The sequence below is a fragment of the Dendropsophus ebraccatus genome, chromosome 3 (assembly GCF_027789765.1).
Source record: "Dendropsophus ebraccatus isolate aDenEbr1 chromosome 3, aDenEbr1.pat, whole genome shotgun sequence".
NCBI classification, from domain to species: Eukaryota; Metazoa; Chordata; class Amphibia; order Anura; family Hylidae; genus Dendropsophus; species Dendropsophus ebraccatus.
Genome location: NC_091456.1, coordinates 131,946,530 through 131,972,049, shown reverse-complemented (window position 1 = coordinate 131,972,049; position 25,520 = coordinate 131,946,530). Strand labels below are relative to the sequence as shown.

The 25,520-nt window shown below is 40.2% G+C and overlaps 1 protein-coding gene across 1 annotated transcript in view; it reads left to right on the top strand.

Moving 5' to 3' along the window:
- Positions 1–25,520, top strand: part of KCNN2 (potassium calcium-activated channel subfamily N member 2) — a 133,883-nt gene that overhangs the window by 79,243 nt on the left and 29,120 nt on the right. The window contains exon 4 of the mRNA XM_069964591.1: positions 20,876–21,017. Coding sequence (XP_069820692.1) covers positions 20,876–21,017 — 142 coding nt within the window. The remainder of the gene's footprint in view (positions 1–20,875; positions 21,018–25,520) is intronic.

Sequence of the window (25,520 nt, the reverse complement as noted above, 5' to 3'; positions counted from 1 at the left end):
TTCCATCATACACTACTTCTGCAATACAGTTCCAATAATGGCACCATAGTTTCATAGTTTTTGTAAAACTAAACAGTGTTCAAAAATACTGTTGTAGCATGTCCAAATATTATACTGTAGTTCTGTACATATTTCATGATTTGCATGATGAGGATCTAGTCTAGTTTGGGGGGGTGCTATCCTGCCTTTCCTATTACCCCAGCTAACCTCAGCATTTTTGCTGTGCAACTCTTTGTGCAGTGTTTCTGGTATCTTATTGTCAGTATTACTGTGACATGAGTGTATTATAATCATAAATATTTTTCATTCAATACTGTATAATGAAAAATGACTTGCACAATCGGTTTGGTGACAATAGCCTCTGGAAATGATTCTGCCTTAATATGTAGAGCTGTTCCAGCACAGCTATGTTTTCATAGCTCCTCTTATATAGACGACAGATGAAAGTGTCTCCCAATCTCTCGTTATGTCGTGTCTGGAGACGCTGCCTCTGGCACTTTTCAGCAAAAATCATACTTGGTTTGGTTTATGTTCCCTCTCATTTATTCACAGAACACACAGATCTCACACGACATGTTAAGTGACACAGTATTATCCCTATGTACATAATAAGTAATTATGTAGATGCACATACAGATAATAATTATGATAGTAACCACAGGAACCATGACATAGAAAAATATTGGGCCTCATTTACTAACAATGCAGGAATTTTAAGCTATTAAGCTAAATTATTCTGCTGGTTGTGTCTGCTTTTTCACGTCAAATAGATAAATTTGTCTTATGCCCTTAGTAAATCTGGAAGGTGTTTCATAGAACAAAACTAAAACTTTACCATCCCACCACTCTAGAAGTGGCAGGTTTTTAGAATAGAAAACTCATAAAAAACACATTGCTTAATAAATCTTTAGGTTGTGGCAGGTTTTAAAGGACACACGCATGACATACCCTGGACACAAGCACTTGACGGGTCTTTTTGGGTTGTGTCGCTTACCTGTAGTACATGTGTCGGAACACTAAACCGACAGGGAAAATTACAAAAACCTTTACAATATGCTGACAGGGACCGGTTGGTAAATCAGCCCCATTGTAGTTGTGACCTTATGCTATGTGTAAATAGCTGTTGTCGCTTCTGTCTGTGTCCCTGCACAGCCCCATTTCAGGGCATGTAAAAGGACCCTAAAAAATAAACAGTCTACAAACTGACTACAGGACAAAGTTAAGGAACACTTAGAAAAGTATTCTACTGAAACATTGCAGGTGTGGATTAAAGGGATCTATTCTATTTAGAAGAGGTGCCTTGGAGTTTGTTTTTTTCTAGCCTTAGCCCAGTCATACATGCACAGTTTTACTGCAATCTGTTATAGTTGCACAAAATTTGCCGAAATGCTTCAGTGCTGAAGACTAAGTGTGCGTTCAAACATACAGGATATGCAGCAGATCTGCAGCAGATTTGATGGCGCAGATGTGAAGTTGCAGATTGAAAGCATATCTGCAGCTTCAAATCTGCGCCATGAAATCTGCTCCAGATCCTGTATGTGTGAACGCACCCTTAAAGGGAACCAATCACCAAAAAAATATATATTGCAGCCCTGTGTCAAACTGGCATGGCCTAGAGTATCTGTGCCCTAACCTTGCACCATCCCTCCATCCCTCCTCTCCACCCTCTTCATCATCAGGAATGCCACTGGCAGAATTATTCCTATTCCTCTGCAGTGAAAAACTGCACAGGTGCCTTAACGATCCAGCCCATGTGCCGTGCTTACACAGCTGATGAATAGGAGACAATCTGCCTGAAGCATTCCTAATGATGAAGAGGGCGGGGAGGAAGGACAGGGAGATTGTGCCAGCCTAATGCATAGTCATTCTAGGACAATAACTGCATTACCTGCCCAATGGACCCCAGGACAGATCTTGAATTAAAAGCAGCTATCCGAAGGTACAAGCAGTTTGGGGGGGGGGGGGGGGGGGGGGGGGGGGGGGGGTCAGATTGTGGGTACAGAGTCGCTTTAAGAGGGCATCAAGTCGCAATATTTTCAACATACTGTACAATGGTCTTACCAAGAACTCTGTAACTTGAGACTAAAAGTGGTCATTTTGAGAGAAAACACCTGTTTAATTAAAGTGTGCATAGTTGGTTGTCTAGTGCCGCCTCTTAATAGTGCATTGTGATACTACACGTTGTGTACTTCTCTGCTCTTCGGGCACCATGTGCCAGTGGCTCCATTGCTTTTTTGGGACCCTGCATGATCTGTACAGGACCCTGAAAAAGCTATTATCCTCTACACAGAAAGTGATGTCCAGCTTCCAGTAGCTCTTTCTGACTGTTGTATGCAAGGACTTGCTTTACTTATAAAAGGCACCTCATTTTGTTTTTTTTAATCTTTTTTTGGTCTATCTATTTTGGAATGACAGTTTGCGGACTTTAAAACCAATTACTTTTTTTTGGTGTCAGGATATAATATTTTCAACAAACAATGATCGCCCTGGAACCAATTAATGCTGGAACTTGAGGGACCACTGTACTGCTGTCGACACAGACATTTTTAGAAAAGTTCTTTGTGAGTAATACTTCTGTTTACCTCCATGAGAGCAGTAAATGATAAGTAAAGAGATAATGATAGGAAAAACTATTGAGCTTGTGGGATTATCAATATAATTTTGATTAATATTATTACTACTACTACTACTATTAGGCTATGTTCACACAACCTAAGTTCCGACTACGTAAATTCCCACGAAACTTACATAGTGCTGCCTTCTGAGGGAATCCCAGCCGGAGTGTATACACTTAGTATACACTCTGGCCGGGATCCCTAGCGGCGCCGTAAAAAACTGACATGTTTGTCAGTGCACACAGTGGAGGAGTTCTGATGCAAGCGCGCATTGATGCGCCCGCGTCAGAACTTAATGGCGCTAAAGATCATCGCCCGGCCGGGATGATCTTTTCAGAGATCGGCCATTCCGTGGCCCGGCCAGGTCACGGAATGGCCGGTCTCATACTTAGTGTTAATAAAGCCTAATTGTGCATGTAATGGCATCAACTTCCATGGCTACATAATTACATAGGTACCAATGACAATGTGATACAGATGACTGAAAGCGTCTATAGAGGGTAGATTAGGTAAAAACCCTGCCCATAGGGGCATACATTCTGTAATGAAAAGATAAAGGGTCAGATATGTAATGGGTAACATATACATCCCAGGCATAGTGCTTTAGTGCTTTTATAAAGCTCTACAAGAATCCACTGAGGTATTATAACATTAGCTAATGTACAGCCAAATGTAAATTGCTATATTACAAGCCAACAGGGATACCATATAGAATTGTATGGCTCTTTGAAGCTGAGTGCTTTCACACTCGAATGGACCTTCTTAATCTTTTTATTTCTGACACTCTGGTTTTTCATTCATTTCCCATACAATTACAGATTACAGTAACTAATGCTTGTATCCAAAGACTAAAATAGAGTGATGAATATTATGCCATCAAGTTAATACTCTATAAACTCATTATGTCGCATTCCCTTAATGGAATCTCTTGAATTTCCATTCATTCTTTTTAGTGGCTTGATTATTTTTGCTTCTTTGCTGCCTGGTCTATACTTCACTGGCTTTACAGTTGCCAAAAATACAGTTATTAGCTCAGTCAGAATTTACAGAGGAATAAAAGATGCCTCTGATTTATGTGCATTAACAAGGTAGTTATGTTGCGGCTATTAAACTTAATAGCCTGTACAAACATTAAATGAGATTTCCTTGTCTTTGTATAGAATGACTTTCATAAATTCACAGAAAGTAGGATGAGGAAGCCAAACATAATAAAATGGTGTGCCAAAAAATTAAAGGATTTTTCCTTATGAATTGATTTTTTTCCTTCTCTGTATAATGTGTAAAATTCAAAAATAAAAATATATTATATAGATTTGTTGGTCTTGAAATAGAAGAGGTCTGAATTACTGTATTTTTCTGTTGTTTACTTCTAGAGATACCACTTTAAACCCTGTTAGTATAAATACCTTTATGTGTAGCTTCAAATAAATATACACATTCATTAAAAAATAAAGGCTTTGGACCGGTCATTATCTTTATCCTCTTGCAGGCTGCACACGCTATTCATTTCAGTACTTAGTAGAGTAGGAGGAGACTAAAACTACTGCAGTCCTTTACTGCCTCTCTGCTGCCAACATATTCCCCAGCACTGTAAAGAGGTTGTTAGGGCCCTATTCCACCGGACGATTATCATTCGCATAATCGTTAATGATTAACGATCTCAAACGACCGCTATTGCGAAAGACCTGAAAACGTTCACTCATTTCCATGGAATGATAATCGATACTTATGATCGTATTTGCGATCGTTTTTTCTTCGCTATTGCGTTCGTATCTACTGCGAACGACCGAACAACATCTTATTCAATGCGAACGATTTGCGAACGAGCAACGATAAAAAAAAAGGTCCAGGTCTTAGGCTATGTTCACACTACGTAAAACAACGGCCGTAGTTTTCACCGCAAATCTACAGCCGTTGTTTTGAGGAAGATACAATATAGCAATTTGTACGAACTACGGTCGTACAATGCACACAGCATATAAGACTACGGCCGTAGTTCGTACGGACCCGTGAAAAATGAACATGTAATTTATTTGCGGACGGTAATGTTACAACTATGGCCACACATGTTAAATTTATTTCAGCCAAATTAAACTTTCTTTTAATGTAAAAAATTTACTGAGTGGTTTATTGGGCTAGTCGCAGTATTTCAATTAAATGACATGTTTCAGCCCGATTAAAAACATGCTAGGAGGCAATATTAAACAACGGCTGTTGTTTCACGACAAGCCCGTATGCTCGTAATTCTACGGCCGTTGTTTTGACCTCAAAATTCCAGCCGGTGAAAACAACGGCCGTTGTTTTACTTAGTGTGAACATAGCCTTATAAAGCGATCCAACGATTTCTCGTTCGGTCGTTAATGGTTAACTGCATTTCAACCAATTATCGTTTAGATTTGAACGATTTAACGATAATCTGAACGATAATCGTCCGGTGAAATAGGGCCCTTACCATTATTACTTGCCTCATCTCTAACAGTGCTCACAGTCTAATAATCTCAAATATAGTAGGATCAATGTCAGAGGAAACCAATAAACATAAATAAAAAATGTAATATGACCTTGCATCTCTGCAGGGACAGTGACCATGACTGGTTTACAGCTACACTGTAGTTGTAACGTAAAACACAATAATAACAACTTTCCTGTAAATGGCTATGCTTTGATGGAAAAAGTTTTATTAACCCCTTAGCGACCCATGACGTATCTGATACGTCATGGTGCCGCTCAGGGTGTTCAGAGCGGGGTCCCGCCGGGACCCCGCTCTGAACGGCGCTGATCCCGGCTGACACGTGCAGCCGGGCAGTGCCTCTATTAGCCGGCGCGGGTCCCGTTGCCGCGCCGGCTAATTAAGCCTCTAAGTGCAGCTGTCAAACCTGACAGCTGCACTTAGAGGCTCAGGTAAACACATCCCTGGTGTCTAGTGGGTCGGATCTCCCCCCCGCGATGCGATCGCGGGGGGGAGATCCGTTCTTCTGCCCGTGCCGGGCCTCAGCTTTGGAATGACGCTGATCCCGGCTCGGCAATAGATTGCTATGGCCTGCAGCAGGCCATAGTAATCTATGACCGATCTAATCGATCTTTGCTGTGTATATACACAGCATTGATCTCTATGAGAGATCAGTGCTGTCTATATACAAGTCCCCCAGGGGGGCTTCTAGTTACAGTAAAAAAAAAAAAAGTAAAAAAGTGTTTTTATTAATAAAAAATCCCCTCCCCTAATAAAAGTCCAAATCACCCCCCTTTTCCCATTTTATAAATATAAATTAATAAATAAAAAAATAAATAAACATATTTAGTATCGCCGCGCGCGTAATCGCCCGAACTATTAATTAATCACATTCCTGATCTCGCATGGTAAACGGCGTCAGCGCAAAAAAATTCCAAAGTGCAAAATTGCGCATTTTTGGTGGCATCAAATCCAGAAAAAAATTTAATAAAAAACGATCAAAAAGTCATATATGCGCAATCAAGGTACCGATAGAAAGAACACATCATGGCTCAAAAACTGACACCTCACACAGCCCCATAGACCAAAGGATAAAAGCGCTATAAGCCTGGGAATGGAGCGATTTTAAGGAACGTATATTTGTTAACAATGGTTTGAATTTTTTACAGGCCATCCGATACAATATAAGTTATACATGTTATATATCATAGTAATTGTAACGACTTGAGGAACATGCATAACAAGTCAGTTTTACCATAGGACGGACGGACGGCGTAAATGCAAAACTCCCCGAAATCAAAACAAATTCGTTTTTTTTTTCAATTTGACAGCGCAAATGATTTTTTTCCGGTTTCGCAGCATGTTATGGAAAAATAATGCCTGTCATTGCAAAGTACAATTGGTTTCGCAAAAAATAAGCGCTCATATACTTCTCTAGGTGAAAAAATGCAAGCGCTATGGACTTTTAAACTTAAAATGGAATAAGCAAAAGCGCAAAAACGAAAATAGGCTTTGACCTTAAGGGGTTAAAGTGTGTCTGTCATGACCTAAAAAAAAATCAAAACCCAGTATACAGTTTAAGGGGTGGTGTCATGAAGCAAAGAAGAAAAAAAATATGCTGTTTTTAGTAAAGTAACTTTCTTCTTGCATGTGAAGTGAAAACCAAGTACCATTACAACAAACAGGGTGGTGGTGTTGGCTTGCTGCTATCGGACAGCTGCTCCTTTACCCCAACTCCTCCTCTCCCTACCCTCAACTCCTTTGAAGTGCACTCGATTTGTATGTACCCCCCCCCCCCCCCTCCAACTTTCAAGTGCCTGTGATTTACCAACCATCAGACTCAGCAACCATGTTCCTTGACCAATTCACCACTTGGCTACTGCTGTTCTTGTGAATGGACATTCCCATGATCAACATGGGTTACTTTAAAGGAGAAGTCTGGCCAAAATTATTTTTTAATATGTTATTACTTATGGAAAGTTAGACAAATTTGTAATGTACATTAATTATGGGAAATGCACATATAGGGCTATTTCCCTTAATTTAGTAGATATGGGAGACTTCAGATTCTCTAAAAAAACGTGACGTCACAAACCAGGGGTGTAATTACAATGGAGTGTCCAGCAGGGGCACACTATATATAGAAGTCAATGAGTACCATTGACTTCTTTATATAGTGCGCCCCTGCCGGACACTTCATTGGAATTACAATGGATGTGTATGTAAGTGTAATATACAGTGTTTTTGATTGAATACATTTATGGAATACTTTGGGGAGAAAGTGTTCTTGCTCCCCAAAGTAATCCATAAATGTATTTAATCAATACGTTTGGAGGGCACCGAGCAGGGAGGGAGAGAGGTGCATCTACCTCCCCCCTCCCTCCCTGCTCGGTGCTGCTGCTGCCACATATACACAGTACTATTCCTCCCATCATCTGCTCATAGTATGAGCAAATGATGGGGGAATAGTACCAGAGCAAAGTTCCATCACCCGTAAGCCCGCCCACCGATCGCCCGCACACACTCCGATCGCCCGCCGCCCTGGACTGGTGTATATACACTGAACTAAAACACTCATCACCTGCTAATAGTGTGAGCAGGTGATGGGAGTTGTAGCTGGCTTACCCCTATCACATGCCTGATGCCGCCGGGCGAGCCGCTCATCATACAGGAGACATCATGCCCCCCCCGCTCCCTCCTCCTCCTGCTTCTTCTTCCAGGATCCGGCATCCTGGATCTGATGGCTGACTCCCCGCCCGGCTGCTGCTCTCACATACCGGCTCCCAGTGCTTCCCCTCTCCCACACGTGCCGGCCGGGGACACCAGGAAGCTCTGGGAGCCGGTATGTGAGAGCGGCAGCCGGGCGGGGAGTTAGCCATCAGATCCCGGATGCCGGATCCCGGAAGAAGAAGCAGGAGGAGGAGGGGGGAGCGGGGGGGGGGGCATGATGTCTCCTGTATGATGAGCGGCTCGCCCGGCGGCATCAGGTAAGCAAGCTACAACTCCCATCACCTGCTCACAGTATCAGCAGGTGATGAGAGTTGTAGTTCAGTGTATATACACAAGTCCAGGGCGGCGGGCGATTGGCTTGCGGGGCGATCGGCGGGCGGGCTTACGGGTGATGGTACTGGGCCCTGGTACTATTCCCCCATCATCTGCTTATACTATAATATATATATACTGTGTATATTTGGCGGCAGCAGCACCGAGCAGGGAGGGAGGGGGGAGGTAGATGCACCTCTCTCCCTCCCTGCTCAGTGCCCTCCAAACGTACTGGTTAAATACATTTATGAATTACTTTGGGGAGCAAGGACACTTGCTCCCCAAAGTATTCCATAAATGTATTCAATCAAAAACACTGTATATTACACTTACATACACATCCATTGTAATTCCAATGGAGTGTCCAGCATGGGCGCACTATATATAGAAGTCAATGGTACTATATATAGTGTGCCCCTGCTGGAAACTCCATTGTAATTACACCCCCGGTTCGTGACGTCACGGTTTTTTAGAGAATCTGAAGTCTTCCTTATCTACTAAATTAAGGGAAATAGCCTTATATGTGCATTTCCCATAATTAATGTACATTACAAATTTGCCTAACTTTCCGTAAGTAATAACATATTAAAAAATAGTTTTGGCCGGAGTTGTCCTTTAATATCCCTATCGACAAATCCCAAACAGCTACCTCTAAACTCTTATTGCTAACCTCCTTCTTCGGCCTCACATAGTGGTCTATGGCCACTCTATGGTCACTCATAAAAAGGGTCCAACATAAGACCTTATCTTTTCCCACCTCTGTCCCATATCTGACCTCACTAGCACACCTATCTATATCTCTAGCACAACCTCCTTACATTCTGTTCTCTCTTCTCAACTGCCCCCCCCCCCACCAGTCCAGAACGTTGCCCACCCTCGCAGGAGCCTTAAACATCTTAACAGTCAAACACTCTGACTCCCTCCTGTCACCCTCCACCATATCTTCTTTCAACGACACAGATGCAGCCATAACCTTCTACAACTCCACAATTACCTTAGCTCTAGATGCATCAACAGAAATCCCTGGCACACCAACCTAACCAAACAACTAAGGTGATTATCCAGGGCTGCTAAATGGCACTGGAAGAAAACCCATTCCAAGGACGATTTCAAGACATCCAAGCACTCCTTAAAGGAAACCAATCAGTATAATTGTGCAGATATGGTTCCCAGCTGCAAAGTATAGATCTACTATGCAGCTTCCCGAGCATACCAGCCGCTCCCGCGGCGGTAGCTTTACATCAGGGAAGAAGATTCCAGCGGATGAATGTCAATCATTCCCGCAGAGCACACTGACCGGATGGGAGCCATGACTAGTACACATAGTATACGCTCCGGCCAGGATCCCTAGCGGCTGCAGTAAAGACTGACATGTCAGTTTTGTCTGGCCGCTATTCATTGAATAGCGACCGCACAGACATGTGAGTTCACACAATGGAGAGTGCAGCTCTGGCCGCACTCTCCATTGAGTTCAATGGTGAATTAGAATGTGGGTGACATGGATGCACCCGCATCCTTATTGAGCAGAAATGAAGATCATCCAGACGGTAGTGCAGTACCGTCCAGGATGATCTTCACTGACACTGGCCGTTCTGTGACACAGGGGGGGGGAGGTCACAGAATGGCCAGTGTCTTACATAGTGTGAACCTGGCCTAAATATGCACTTCCAGCTTATTCTTTTGATCTTGTGATCGTAATCAGTGGCGTAGCTACCATAGAGGCAGGGTAGGCAGTTGCTATGGGGCCCGTGCAGGAGGGGGGCCCGAGTGAGAAGGTAAATGCATGTGTCCTTTTGCTTAACCCCTTATGTACTGCAGTGTGTAAGTGACCCAATGTTTACTTACATGCTGCAACACAAAAAAGGGTTAACAAGCAGAAGACAGAGATCTCTGCTTTACTGCACTGATAACCTCTGACCTCTCTTCTCCAGCTGGCAATTAAGTAGGAAAGGAAAATGTGCAGAGCTCCATGCAGAGGTCAGGGGTTATCAGTGCACCAGCAGTAAAGCATACAGTATATGCACAGTGCTTTGTGTTATGTGTAAGCAAGGGGGGTCTCTTAAATTTTTTTTGCTATGGGCCCCTGTGAATCCTAGTTACGCCCCTGATCCTAATTATTCTTGTGGTTATGGTCTGAACATTGAGACCTTTACTGAATAAAACTATGATACGTCTCTGTGATCTATCAAAAAGTTTTCTTTTCATGCTTTAAGAGGTCACACTTAGTTCTATCTGCTACACAATACTCTTCTTCTTCATGCTTTATACACTAGTATTAGGTTACTCCTCCTCAGGCTACAGGAAGCATAAGAAAACAAGTAGCTTTTCAGGACGACACAGGGTAAAGATATAGAGACACAAACAGTTATAAATTAAATTCTGTTTGCAACCTGTCTTTTAAGGCAGTGGCCGGATAACAAGAATTAGTATGATAATGTAGCTATAAGCGTGTGGCGACGCCTGTTAGAATGCTTAGGTGGATGGCCGTTTCTCATATCTCCGCAGCAAGAGCAACCTAAAGGACTTCAGTTTCCATTCTCCATGTTATGGACACCCTGCGATTTATATGCCTTCTCCCAATAGGTTGCTGTAATTGCTGTACTTGTACTTGTATGTCTAAAGCGCATTTGCTTGATACGTCTTTCTGAAAAATCCTTCATAAACTAAGAGTTGAAATAAATTGAATTCTGTTTAATTACTTGTCCATGTGTGTATGAGATATTTTATGTTTACACTTACTGTCATTTACCGATCCGGACCCCACAGAGTGATTGTGGGGGTCCTGATAGTTTTTCCTGACTGCCGGAGGAGTTCTACTTACTTCTGTACAGTCTGATAGTTGATCTTCCGTGAGGCAGACTCTATGAGAAGAGCGCTGATAATACTGATCAATTCTATGTGATGGCATAGCATTGAACAGTATATGCAATCCATTAGGTAAAAATAGTTAAATAAATATTTTTGTATTAAATAAATAATTCTGTATGTTTTGCTAGCAGCTTGACATTTTGAAATGCATGCTGTCACAGGTAACTGAAACCACTCGCACTTGCATTTACCAATAGGGAATAACTGCTGGGAATAATTGGCAACATTGTGTGGTTATTTGTGAATGCATGGGGGATGAATGCTGAAAGGAAATCAGTGTCCACCCTTTTCTGCAGCGGCGGTATTACATTCAATTCAATGTAGTGTCGCCTGGTGTTCTGATATCATTGTTTTAAAGCCCATTCATTAGAACAGGCGTTAAAATAATGAATACACCTATTATTTCCGGATGCTGTCTGCAGCCGTACTTTACATTGTAGTGAATGGTTAATTGATTTGCGGGCACACCCAACGCAATTCAGCTGTAAAAAGATAATGTTCCTGCCGCCGATACAGCAGTAACGTGCAGGAATGTGCCAAATGCCACCTGGCAGCCGGCAGTATAACACCGTCCATTGCTAAGCAACGTACGTTGTTATAACTTGTGTTAACATAGCCTTAGGCTGAAAACACGTAATCAGGTTGCATTGCTGTTTCCAATACTGCAATGAAATGTTTCCATTACTTACTATTAGAAACTGATATGATGCAGTTACAAGCCACAAATGCAATTTTTGTGATAAAGTTTGGGGACAGAAAATCAGTTGTGGAACATGATGAATTAAATTATATAAAGAACAGATGCCACTTCGCTTTGTTTATTTTCTTTTAGAATCCACTTCACATCCTTATTGGATTCTAAGGGCTTATTTCACACAATCCGTCAGCAAGGATAGGGAAGCCCTGTAGTGGATTCTTTCTCTGCGTGATGTATTAATATCATGCCAGGACACTTTCCCCACTACCGACATGATATTAATACATTACGCAGGGAAAGGCTTCACTACAGGGCTTCCCTGTCCGTGCCGCTCGTGTTTCACAGAACGTGGGAATAAGCCCTAAGTCCCTCTTGGTTTGTTAAAGTTGCAGGTGAATTGTGTTTGGTCATTTGGTGGTGGGGGAGGAAGCAAGGCAGGAGGAGGTGTGCCATCCTCATACGCTTGATTTATCATGATTTATGCCTGCAAGCAGGTGTAAATCATGGTGGTAATCTACACTGGCTTGGAGCCGGTGCATATTATTGGTGTGTGAGAGGTGTGTGATGTCAATCTGGGGTTGGGCATGGGGGTGGGTCTTGATAAATGCCCCACAGGATCCCAAACTCCATCCTGATTTGGCTATTGAGAACATTTGCATAGCATTGTCATTTTTAATTTAAATGAAACCTGAATATATTTTAAATAAATTGTTGAATTGAAGGCTACTCTATACTATTAGCTGATTTTAGGGACACTGCATATCAAGAAATTACTCAGTATATAATATAACAGAAGTCATGTAACTTAAAGTGACACTGTCACCCCCTTTGTGCATTCTGACATCTCTACACAGGTGTAAAGGGTAAATTTAGCGTTTTTCATACCTTATTTCATATCATACGTCATGGTATTTGTTCAAGTAAAAAGTGTCCTTTTATCAGCTGCAGATTGTATTAAGTGGGCGTGGCATCATGGCCACCTAGTCCCGCCCACAACGTCACAGTGGGGTCTAGACCTTTCGGCCAGCCTGTTCCAATGGCCGATGAGGGGGCGGGGCCAACTATGGCTTTGTGGGTGGGGCTAAGTGGCGCTAATGCCGTGAGGCCCCACCCACTTAACACAATCTGCAGTTGATAAAAGATGACTTTTTACTTGAACAAATACCATGACGTATGATATAAAATAAGGTATAAAAACTGCTAAATTTACCCTTTACACCTGTGTAGAGATGTCAGAATGCAAAAAGGGGGTGACAGTGTCACTTTAAGTAATATGAGAGAGTAGTTGTATGAAAATTAAAGTGTACCTGTCCTTTCAAAAACCTTTGACATGTCCAAAGTTTTGATTGGTCTGGGTCCAACCAGACCTTGACCAATTGTGAGAATGAGTCGGAAGAAGTCCGCACTTAGCACGGTCCTCTTCTGGCTTGTGTCACGTGATGAGTCGAGCTCATAATGTAAGTCTACAGTGACAGGCTCTTTCACTGACTGTGGTTCGCAGGATCAGTACATGTCTGAACCCTCATACCCCAACCGATCAAAACTTTTGACATGTCTCTCTGAATGACACTTTAAATTAATTAAAATAACTTATCCAGTGTCATTATCAAAATATAGGCACCATCTGAGGTGTATGTTTTCTGTCAACAGACAGAGGCAAAGGCTTTTGTTACTTGCTACTATAAAAAAAAACATTCACCAATATTGGTTATCATATATTATCTTATGCTATTGTATCTGCCATTTAGCAGTCTTTTGTGAATGTCTAAATAAAAGGTTTAGCTGTTTATGCTTCCGTTCTTTACTAAATTATTGATGACCCCGTTCTCCTTTAACCCCATTTCAGACTTTTCCGCATTGTAATGGTGGATTTGACATTTTACTGTGGCTTAATCAAATCCTTATTCAACGTTGTAGAAACAAGTCCTAGGACGCTATAATAACATGCAAAAGCGTTAACAAGGGATTCTATGTCTAAGATGACTTTCAAAGTAAAATAAGAAATGAAAACAGTTCTGACATAAGTGACCCCAGAGGATTTTTGCAAAAAAGGGAACAATATGGACAAAGCTATTTGTTGAAGGCCGCATGCTAACAAAGCCATTGTGTGCAAAATATTTCAATTGTTGCTAATTAAACAGTGTAATGGACAGATGGAGAATGCAACACAGATTATATCAGAGAAGAAACATGCTTTCCAGGGTTTAAAAACCATAAATTAAAGGCAATCTGTCAGCTGCAATTCACATTCCAACCCAGTAACACTGTTAGATAACTGTTAGGTCAAGGAGACACATGGTACCTTTCATATATCTGCTTTTGCTTCCAGAATGTAGAAAAATGCTTTTATTATATAGTAAGAAGAGGCTTAAGACTCCAGGCTTCCAGGTGCCAATCAAGCAAGGGGGTAGGAGAGATGGCAGCGAAGAGAAGAAAATGCAAGAATAGCCAGTTTGTTATGTTCTGCGCCAGGGCAGCAACATGTTAAAAGTTTAAAATCAGTGGAAAACCCCTTTAAGGAATTTTATATATTTTTTTTAATGTATGAAACCAAAAAGATTCTCCCTTTTTCCTTATGGAGCGCTGCCAGCAATGCAAGGCAAAAGAGGAAAAAATCTGGAGGTTTGGATTCCATTGAAATAAATGACCAGGACCCATATAAATGAAATGTACTTTTAAATAAGGAACATCTGACTACTGTGTACGTTTTGTATATAATGTAATTTTTTTTCCCTTTTTTCAAGTATGATGAGCCTTAAAGAGTGCCTGTCATTAAAAATAACCATATTCCTTTTTATTTGTACTTGGTGTAACAGAGGAAGATTAAATGTACCATGCATATTTTTGGTCCCAGTATTCTTGTATTGTAAGGCAGTATTTTTGCTCAGTATTTTGGTCAGTATTTTGCAACCAAAACCAGGAGTGGATTAAAAACATAAAAAAGGCTATGTTTACACACTGGTAAAATGTAGTGGATGGCTGTCATTTAATGGCAAATAAAAGCCGTTATTTTAAAACAACAAACAGACGTTTTAAAATTTCCATCATTTCACGGTTTGGACGCCCGTCAGTGCAATAATGGCTGTGGGTACGTTATTCTGGTTTAGGGGGACTGATTGCCCTTTGGGTGTGTTTTTAATGGAAAAGTCCATTTAATTTAATAGTAAAGACAGTGGAAAGATGGTGAAAAAAAGGACTTTCTGTAAACAACTAAAAAAAAGTCAGTAGTTTGCAAAAGACATCCATGAATAATTGTCATGAACCTTATTTTACATCTCCCTCAAAAGACGTCCGTCATTTAATACACTGCGTGCAAATGAAGCCAGTTGAAATAACGAAGTAACAGTCATTTTTTTTAAACCAAATAGCAGACGCCTTTCTTTTACTTAATGTGAACATTGCCGTGAGCTAGGAAAAAAAAGCTTGAGCTGCTGCTTTTTTAAAAAAAACAGACTTCCTAGTCCACAGGGTATAATACTTTTACGATTATAAATTGTTTCATAATATTTATTCTATAATTATGTTTTTTTTGCCTGTATGTATATATAGTCAGTGCAAAATGATATCGTTGGTTATACTAGTGCTTGCATAGTGAGAGCATACACCTTCCCCTGGCTAACACATCTGGTTTTCCAGAACATAGAAAATGCTTTTAATCTCCAGTGCAAAGAGTCGAAGAGGCTTTCCGAAGCTCTTGAACTGCTGGGGGCTGTGATGCCTCCTCCCCCCTCCCATACATGACCCTGCTTGAGACTCACCTTCTAGCTTACTGTCAGTTCAAGTAGGATAGGGTTGGGAAGGGGAGTAGAACACATTTTAGTACACTATGGTTGGTCAATCAAAATCATGGGATGTGCTACAGGTACACCATAGTATATATAGTATATATTGGAATACCTTTTTGTGACTATCCCAACATCAGTATCGGCTGCAGGAACATGCTGAACGTTGCTCGGCGGCCGGCAGTATAACACCTCCTGTTGCTATGCACTAGACAGTGGTTTACTCTGTAAAAATCTCATATGAAACCTGTCACAGTTTATAAAGCAACTGACTACAGCAACAACCCTCCCCCACAGATCTGCCTGAAATAGAGTATTCTGAACCCTGCCTTTTAGTGAAAGTCCCGCCAACAACATTTGACAAACAATACCTAAAGCGGTATCCTTTGGGGAGATGCATAAAATCCTGCAGAATCACATATGCTGTGGGCAGGTTTTTTCCTATAGGCTCTTTTATCAATAGTTTCTAATTACCATACTCATCTTTAACATACTACAATATGAGTCACCAAATTAAAATAGGAACAATTAACAGGAAAAAAAGAATTATGTAAAAAATTACATGTAGAAAAGCAATATTTAGCTACAATTTTAAGTAGTGTTCCATCTTTCATAACTATTGTCGGTGTAACTAAACATTAAGCATTAACATTAACATCTAGCATTTTTGTCGACTTTTCAGATCAGCGCACGCTTCTCCTCGTTCCCTGCTCGCTGCCGGTGCTATTACACACGCTAACAGCGAAAGGGTAGGTGCATGGGGAGGGGGTCAGGCACGGCAAGCAGCAGAAGAGGCCATTGCATGGTCATTGAATTTTTTTTTCAACATGTTGAAAGACAAGGATCAGTCGTGCATGTCGGTTGATCGTTGCCTTTTAACACTAGCTATTACACTAAGCAAATATCATCCATAACGGCCAATATTTGGCCAAATACGGGCGATAATTGTTTGGTGTAATAGGACCTTTACTCCCAGTTCTTTTTAAGTGGATTTAGATTGTGAGCCCTATTGGGGACAGGGAGCAATAATTGGCGAAACTATGTAAAGTGCTGTGGAATCTGTGTGCGCTATACAAATAAAAGCATTATTATTATTATTATTATTATTATTATTATTATTATTATTATTATTATTATTATTATTATTATCATTATTATTATTATTTTTTAACCTCAAGAATAAAGAAAAAGTCACTATAGAAGATCGGATCTAACGATTTCCTTTAGAGATCATTAGGACAATGGGGCATTGATTTACATTTTAAGTGACAAAATCTGTTTATAAAGTAACTCCTATATAATATGACTAGATCTAATATATAAGGGTAAGAAGTATAGTGACACATTTATCCAAAATGAATGAGAATACAGATAGTAAGGGCACTCACTATTTTTCTGAATTTTTCAATAAAAACCTAGTAACATATTGTAGTTTTTAAGACTGAAAAAAAAATCATATGTCTATATCATTCAACCTATTATCCTTCAGTGTTAATCCAGAGGAAGGCAAAAAAACATGAATTAGAAGCCAATTTCCCTCATCTTCCCATCTCCAAATCCCTGGATCACCGGCCCTTCTCCAGAAATCCATTAACTATAACCTGTAACATTATTACACTCTAAAAAGTCATCTAGGCCCTTTTGAAGTTAGATAAAAGACATGATTGACTGATTTGGTTATTGAATTGATTTGCAAGTTTGGATTATACCAGCAGATAGCAGAAAAAAAGAATAGTTAACATCTTCCCCACCTTTCTATTCATTGACTGACCTCTAACAGACAGGACAAGATCACATCTTCTGCTTCTTGTCAATGTTTCCAGCTTAGTTGTTCACAAAACTCAGAACTAAATGTCTGAATAAAATAGATGGTAATAACATCAGATATCAAATTTGCACAATGAATTCTAGGCACCTTTTAGAGCTGAAGTAAATGGTAATTTTTGCATTTTAAGAGGAATCAATGATATAATATAGATTATAGCAGCAGTATCTATTACTGTTTTATAGAACATAATTATGCAAAAGCTATCAATATACAGGTAAAGACAAGGGAGGAATTTAGCCAGTTTCTGCCCTGTATCCAACAGTGCAAATGCTGACAGGTTTTCAGTTGTAAATGTATGCTGCTATGTCCTCAAGATAAACCCTAGGTGAGGGATTACAGAGGTATGTTGGATTGAAAGCCAACACGGCAGTGGCCTGGATCATGGAAATCTTGCGGCATCTGTAATTGCAGAGTGTTTACTCACAGTATTGGAATAGTTTTTTGATCCTCATTTTGGACTGTGAATAGATGAGAAAAAGACTAAAAGTAAGAAAATGGCTAAAAACAGTGTGTTAACAGAAAAACTGCTCAAAATAAGTCTAAATGAATTGTTTGTGATAACATATGAGATTTGTATGTGTTTTATATGACAGGCAATAATGCACTGTAAGGCCATGTTCATACACGGCACAAACAGTGGCCGTTGTGTGACATGGCCATGTCACAGAATGGCCGGCCGCTGTCTGAGATGTTCACCCACAGTATCGGTCGGGTGAACATTACTTCATCTTAATTGGAATACAGTGACAATTAGCCATAGAATATAATGTAAGGTATGTCCAGGAGCCATACTGTACATTGTGTGCACAACCACTGTTTACCGAGTAGTGGCCGCACAAAATAGACATGTCAGTTTTTTGTGCAGCTGCATAGAACACTGGCTGTAGTGTATACAGTGTGTATACATTACGGACGTTGTTCTATAAAATCTAATGTTAAGCCACACTATCAATAAACCGTTGCCGTTGTTGCAATCTGCACCAATGGTCATTATTTATTGAAAATATACGCACTTTGAATGTGGCCTAATAATGTACACAAATATCCCAATGTGTCATAGTTAAAAAAAATGAATGGGATTGTGTTTTGGAAAAAAAAATAACAACAGTTCTTTTAGTTATCAATGGTTTTCTAGATCAGTTTCGAAGTCAATAACCAGCTTGTGATCAAATTACTTCTCTTTATAGTTACTAGGATTACTTTATTCCTTAATGGCTGTGCTTTCTACCAGCTCACGCGGACCACAATGGGAAGCCTCTTCCCCCTTCTCAGTTATGTGAATCCCTTCCTGGAAGAAAGTAAAAATCTTCAGTGAAGAGCATTTTGAGTTTCTTGAAATGATTGTGCCGTTGACACTATGTGCCGATGACTATGTTGTCATCATGGAATGGTTATAAATTGGAATTTTCAAGACTTTGTGAACTCTTTGTGAATTCTAACAACATTAGACTGAGATTCAGCTTTGAATTTTAAGATAGCCAGTTTCCTTCTCTGGATGTTCTTATCTAGAAAAATGTTCAGGGTGGGATTAACATCACTGTTTACAGAAAGCCAATCTCCACTTATTTTCTACTCTCCAGGAGCAGTAACAACCCCCGGGCCCTGAAGGCAGGCATACCCAAAGGTCACTACATCAGGATCAGAAGGAACAGCTCACACAGGAGGAGTTCACTAAAAAGACCTTTGACTTGAGTTCTAGGTGTCCAGCTAGAGGTTATCTAGATGTGATATTATGTCAAACCTTCAAAGATGCTTAGGGGAAAGAGAGAGCTGAACTTCTCATACCTAATCCCAAAAGAAAGAAGAGTATGATCACATATATTATTCCCACATGTGATGGGGAGACACAGGAGGTAAGATCGATCTTGGAGATATACTTAGGAATTCTGAGAAAGGGTATGTCCACACTGCGAAATCCCAGCGGATCACCTGACGCGGATTCCACAGCTTTCCCCCGCTCGTGGTCAGGTGCATTTCCGCTTGTCCAACAGGCTTCATTTTGTGCTTTGGCAGATTCTGCTGTCCACCCAAAGAAAGAACCTACTTATTCTTTGGGTGGATCGCGGAATCTGCCAAACCATAGAATGAAAACCATGGGACCAGCGGGGATGTGCGTGGCCATGAGCGGGGGCGAGCTGCGGAATCCGTGGCGGGTGATGCGCCGGGATTCTGTAGTGTGGACATACACTAGTTGGTCACAATCCTCAAATCTCAGGACAGACTACAGGAAAAACAACTTTCTAGCGGATACCTAGCTAAATAGGCAAATTAAAGGCTGAAACCCATGTAGTGGATGTGTGGTTTGCAAGTTTTTCAAGCCAGGAAAACCATCTGAGTGTTCAGGAGAAAAAATGGAGAACAGTTGGGACATGTGAGGTGACAGACAGATAAACCAGTAGCCAGACATATGAAAAGTTCACACGGGTCGGAATTTCTCATGTCTAAGGTTTGTCAAATTAGTGAGCACAACAATAATAAAAGAAATCCCACAAAACAAGAGAAAGTCCAATGGCACCTTGGAGGTAAAGTTCCAAAATAGTGACTACAAAAAAAGTGCAGATGCATGCTGGAAAGCCCACTATCCTCAGCATCCTAGTAGAGGCAACATAATTTTTATTGACATGATGGGGTACAAAGGTGCAGCGTTTTGACCCTAACAGGGGGTCTTTGTCAATGCTTGACAAAAAACCCCTGTTAGGGTGGAAACGTTGTGCTTTTGTTCCCCGTCATGTGAATAAAAATCATGTTGCCTCTACTAGGATGCTGCAGGAATTCTTCTCTTCATAACAATAAAAGAAAGTCACAGGGAAAGACTGATCTTACAAAAGGAGACAGAGTGGATCTGTTTTCTGCAAAGTGTATTACCATCAGGGCCGAATGAGCATCTGAGCTTCTCCCCTTTCCTGTTTTTTTTTTTTTTTTTTTTGCCCTCTCTCCTTTTTTTCCTCAGTAAATACTCAAATATCCCTTATACCCCTCAAATACACCCTATAGCCCCGCAACAAACACCATCCACATAGTCTTCAGTCTGTTTTCCCATACACCAAACACACATTTGGTTTACAAAAAAAATAATCAAAAAATGAAAAAGGCCTCTAAAAAAGGTGCAAAACATTGTTTTATGAGAATAACTATAGTAAGTATCCTTGAGAAGAGTAAGTATCCTTGTGTTGTATTAAAATAAATTGTATCTATATAATATCTATACAATCTGACTCTGTGTATTATTACTTTTGTGCACTACAGTGGCAGGTGGATGTTCCAACTCTTCCTTATGCTTTGTGTAATTTTGTGGCAGTAAGGTGACCATCATCTCTTGCCTTAGTTTATATCTGATTTAGTGGTCACCTTGTCTAGAGGAGTGGTTCATGCTTTCACCTACAAAATTGATATCCCATGTCTCCTCTTCTTAAGGCTGTTCTAACAATTATATATTGCTCTGATGTGTGCCCATAGCAGTCTATCACTGGTCATATTAGGGACATTAGTGATGTCGACGCACCACTGAAACAGCTATTACAAGGGAACAGTCGATTAATAGTGACTATTTACAAAAAGCATGTAATCATCCATCTGTATCTCTTCTTCTTGCAGATACCATGACCAGCAGGATGTTACTAGTAACTTTCTTGGAGCAATGTGGTTAATTTCAATTACTTTTCTATCGATTGGATATGGTGACATGGTGCCGAACACATACTGTGGAAAAGGAGTGTGTTTACTCACAGGAATTATGGTAAGAAGACATTTAATCACAATGACTTTTCCTGAACTTCTTTTAACATTGATGAAACATTGATGAATGACCTTGGTTATTAACCCCTCCCGTATATCTGTTGTAATGCACTGCATCAAATTACTGAAGATGCATCATGGAATAATTTCCCCATCTGTTACATTCATTTTTGTAGGCCCAGTTTAACCATGTTGTTTCTAGGTATAATAATTATGTAAGAGTCTTATAGTTCAAAGGTAAATTCACAAGATACTCTGAGAAGTATTCTTCTTGACAATTATTAAAACACCTGTAATGAAGCATCAGTAAACCACCATTTCGGCACTGTACTAGCGCCTCTACGAAAATACACAAGATTCTCTTTGTCAATATTTTATATTCAACAATGTGACGCTTTGATACCTATTGTACAGGAAAGTGCAATTGAACAGTCATGGTTGGATACCCAAATTCACATTTTACAAATTAAACAGTGAGCTTCAAGAGTTTCAATCACAGCCTAATTACAGGAAACTGCTCTAAAAAGATGCAGCAGTTTTGAATGATATATGAAGGGTGTTTCCTTAAAGTGTACCTGTCATTTCAAACAACTTTACAGAAATCAATAGTTCAAACAAATATAAAAAACTCAAATAGGTTTTATTAGGCAAAAGAGCTTTATTCTGTACTCACATGGCTGTTTTCCCACCTTTCCCCTTAATTCTTATTGGTTCATTATCAAGATAAAGCTGTCTACATCATGGAGAAGCAGAGTAAAGATGGGGTTGCACTGCCCATTATAGTCTATGGAGGCAGAAGGGAATGACAGAGCAGGAAGAGGAAAGCAACAGCCTGTGCAATATACAGACTTTGTGGCCACAGAAAATGCTGGCTTCACATGTAAGACTGCTCAGTGCTGGTCTGGGAACTTCTAAAGGTTTGCTACAGTGAGGTAGAATTTCAGGATCTTGTTTTTTTTTTTTTTTTTTTAATATATAATGTATTGGAAGCAGCAGAGAGGGTAGTCTGCATCCTCCCTACTGCTGAGCATAGGGGAAGCAGCCACAGGGATGGAGGTTGCAGAGTGGTAACATGGGGGAAATGGCATATACTAGTAATAGAATGACCAGATGTAGTCCTGCTCTTCATATACAGCTTGTCCTGAAAAGTCCCTGAAATGATACGTAAACTTTAAAGGAAATCAGTCACATCCCTCACCCTGTTTATGCCTTCCCCATTGCCTTAAACTGCTGGGCACAGTGTTGGGACACAATGGCCAATAGTCTGATGTGGGCGACATTTTTAAAATAACAAATAATCAGGCTTGAGTACACCAGGCAGTTAGAAGATACTGAGGAGGGTTTAAATAGAGGGAGGGATGTGACTGTCTTATTTATTTTTTTTTTAATTCACATTTGTATGTTATTTAGGTTGGGTTCACACTACGTATATTTCAGTCAGTATTGTGGTCCTCATATTGCAACCAAAACCAGGAGTGGATTGAAAACACAGAAAGGCTCTGTTCACACAATGTTGAAATTGAGTGGATGGTCGCCATTTGATGGCAAATATTTGCTGTTATTTTAAAACAACGGCTGTTATATTAAATTAACAGCAAATATTTGCCATTAAATGGCGGCCATCCACTCAATTTCAACATTGTGTGAACAGAGCCTTTCTGTGTTTTTAATCCACTCCTGGTTTTGGTTGCAATATGAGGACCACAATACTGACTGAAATATACGTAGTGTAAACCCAGCCTAAATATGTATTTTTTATATGTTATATACATAGAAGGAGGTTGGAGGGTACCAGTAGAACCTATCAGACTGGCTGTGGGAGTATAACAATTATTCTCCTGGTAGACCTCATGTTATAGTTGCATCTAAGAATATTAGTACAGACAATTTTGAGACATAACTCCATTAAAGAACTCTAATGTCCTCCTCAAAATACCACTTGTGGATTGTATTCATGTGTCCATAACAAACAGTATTCTTTAAGTTCGATGCTCTTTTAAGAAGGTCTACTTGTTCTTGATAGTTGTATATCTGGTGAATTAGCATCTTATATACATGAATTTTGTACCCATTAAACAGTACATGACATGTGCACTTGTGTGAGACTGTAGAGCATGTATCTGCATCAACCTCTGCCACCAGCCCCTGCCACACTCTAGACATCCCCATATATCATTCACTGACAGTTGTCAGGCAGCAGCTGTGAAAGCTACTCCCTTCACATTACACTCAGTTTACCCCAACTACGCAGTATGGGGAATACTGTAGCTTCAGATATATCGACTGTCAATCTCTACAGATCAGATAACAAGGATATATTATGGTGAGAAACAAATGAGGCGTTAAGAGAAGAGACCATGATCTGAGGTATAAAGATTACTGCACGCGGCTGCGTGATGAAAGGTAGAAAAGTCAATGGTGAAAGCAGAAAGAGATAATACATGTTCCACGCGCCAGTAGATATTTTCACTACACTGTCCAGATCATAATACAACCTTATCATATTTCTTATATCTTTCAACTCTAAAACTACTCAACGTGTCTATATACAAACAACCTGCAGACAGCTTCCAGCTCCAGATTTCAACACATCTACTGGAGGGCATGTAAATCATCAAACGGTACAAATTGTAGAACAGGGATGACCGAGCAAAAGAGCATCTGACTTAAACCCCCTGCAAGCATCTGTTATAAAAAATCACTGCAGAAATTGTTAGTGTGGTTCTACAACTGTGATACTGCGAGACTCCATCAGTCTTTCCTTTTATCTCTTGCTGGTTTTCTCTTGGCCTTTTTCTTATCTTATTTCACTGTTTCTCAGATTTTTCTCCTTTCCAGCGTATCTCATTCTTTCCTTTACCTCCCCCCCCCTTCCAACACAAACACACACTGTCTCTTCCTTCATTTCCTCCTTCCTCACTTTCTTCCTTGTTTACTCCCTCTCCCTGTATTCCTAATTCCTTCATTTCATTCTGGGTCTTTCCTTTTTCAATTCTTTAATCCTTTTGCTTTTTTTTTTCTTTCCTTTTGCTTTTTTTTCTTCCTCTTCCTTCCTCTTTCATCGCTCTGTTCCCTGTTTTGTTCAGCTGACTATATTTATGCTTTTTGTTTGTTTTCACATTTATTTTTCAGGTCATTAATTTTTAAAAAATCAAGGTTTGCCAAGTTCATACAACTTTAGATTTCAGTAAAGAACGGACGCTTTACTGCAGGGGCTGAATTGCATAGAAGTCAATGCAATGCTGCCCGCTGTGTTCACACATCGTTATTTTAACGCCCGTTCTTTAAACTATGGACATGCCTATTATTTCTGGACGCTTTCCACCAAACAGCGTCCGGAAATAAAAGCTGTTCACACAATGTAATGTGCGGTGGCGGCCGCACTTTACATTGAAGTGAATGGCTAATTCATTTGCAGGTACACCCAACGGTGCCCGTAAGTCAATTGTAAAAAAAAAAAAGAGGTATCGGCTGTAGGAATGTCCTAAAGTCAGTCCAGTGGCCAGCAGTTTAACATAGCCTTTTGCAGTATTTTATTTTTATTTCAATAACTACATATAATGAACCTCTAACGCTTCACCAGCTCACATGTTCCTTCAGTTAGTGGCAGATCTTATGGGGTGTTCCTGGCATACGGTTAATACCTAACAAAGTTTTTCAATGAAGAACATTGAACATAGGTAAACAGGCAACAGTGTCATAAGCACCTATGTCTCAATAATATATAGGGTAAACAAAGCCTACCTGGCCTAGTCCAATTCCACAGAAAATCCGACATAGCACAGATTTAAAAAAAAAAAAAAAAAAAAAAAAAGTTCATACTGTGACAGAAAGAAATCAGAATACACAGTCGCAATTTGCTGTTTATGGGGCTGAGTAGCACTAACAGGTCTGAGTATGAATATTCAACCCTGAACTGAAACTTTGAGTAATGGAAGATATTTTTTTTTACATCATTTAGCTAGCTGCTGTGTATGCATAGTTTACCTGGGGAAGACATGCCACGTGGAGACGTGGAGTCATTGTAATGCATCTGGCAATGTACTGCTGGGAAACCTTGGGTCTTGACATTTATGTGAATGTTAATTTGACAGTTACCACCTTCCAATGCGATCATTGCAGATTATGTCTTTAGGAAACAGTATTTTATAAAGGCAGTATTCCCTTTAAGAAGGTTAAAGGGAACCAATCACCACCAAATCGTCCCTGAACCTATAAATACATACTGTATCTGGTGTAATATAGCCAGTTGCAATGTTTCCAAACATATGAGTAATCAGTATCAGTGTTACTCATATCTCCCGAAAATAAACTTTATCTCCTGTGCAGTATATAAATTTTGCTTATCTAGGCATTGGGGTGGTCCACAGCACCAAAGTTGTCACGGCTTGTGGGAAAAATCCTCTGTAATCACGCCTCTCTGGGAGCATCAGTGCTCAGGGACACCCTCTCTGTGCTGCTGTAGGCTTCTACACTGAGAATCTCCCTCAGAAAGGTGTGCAGA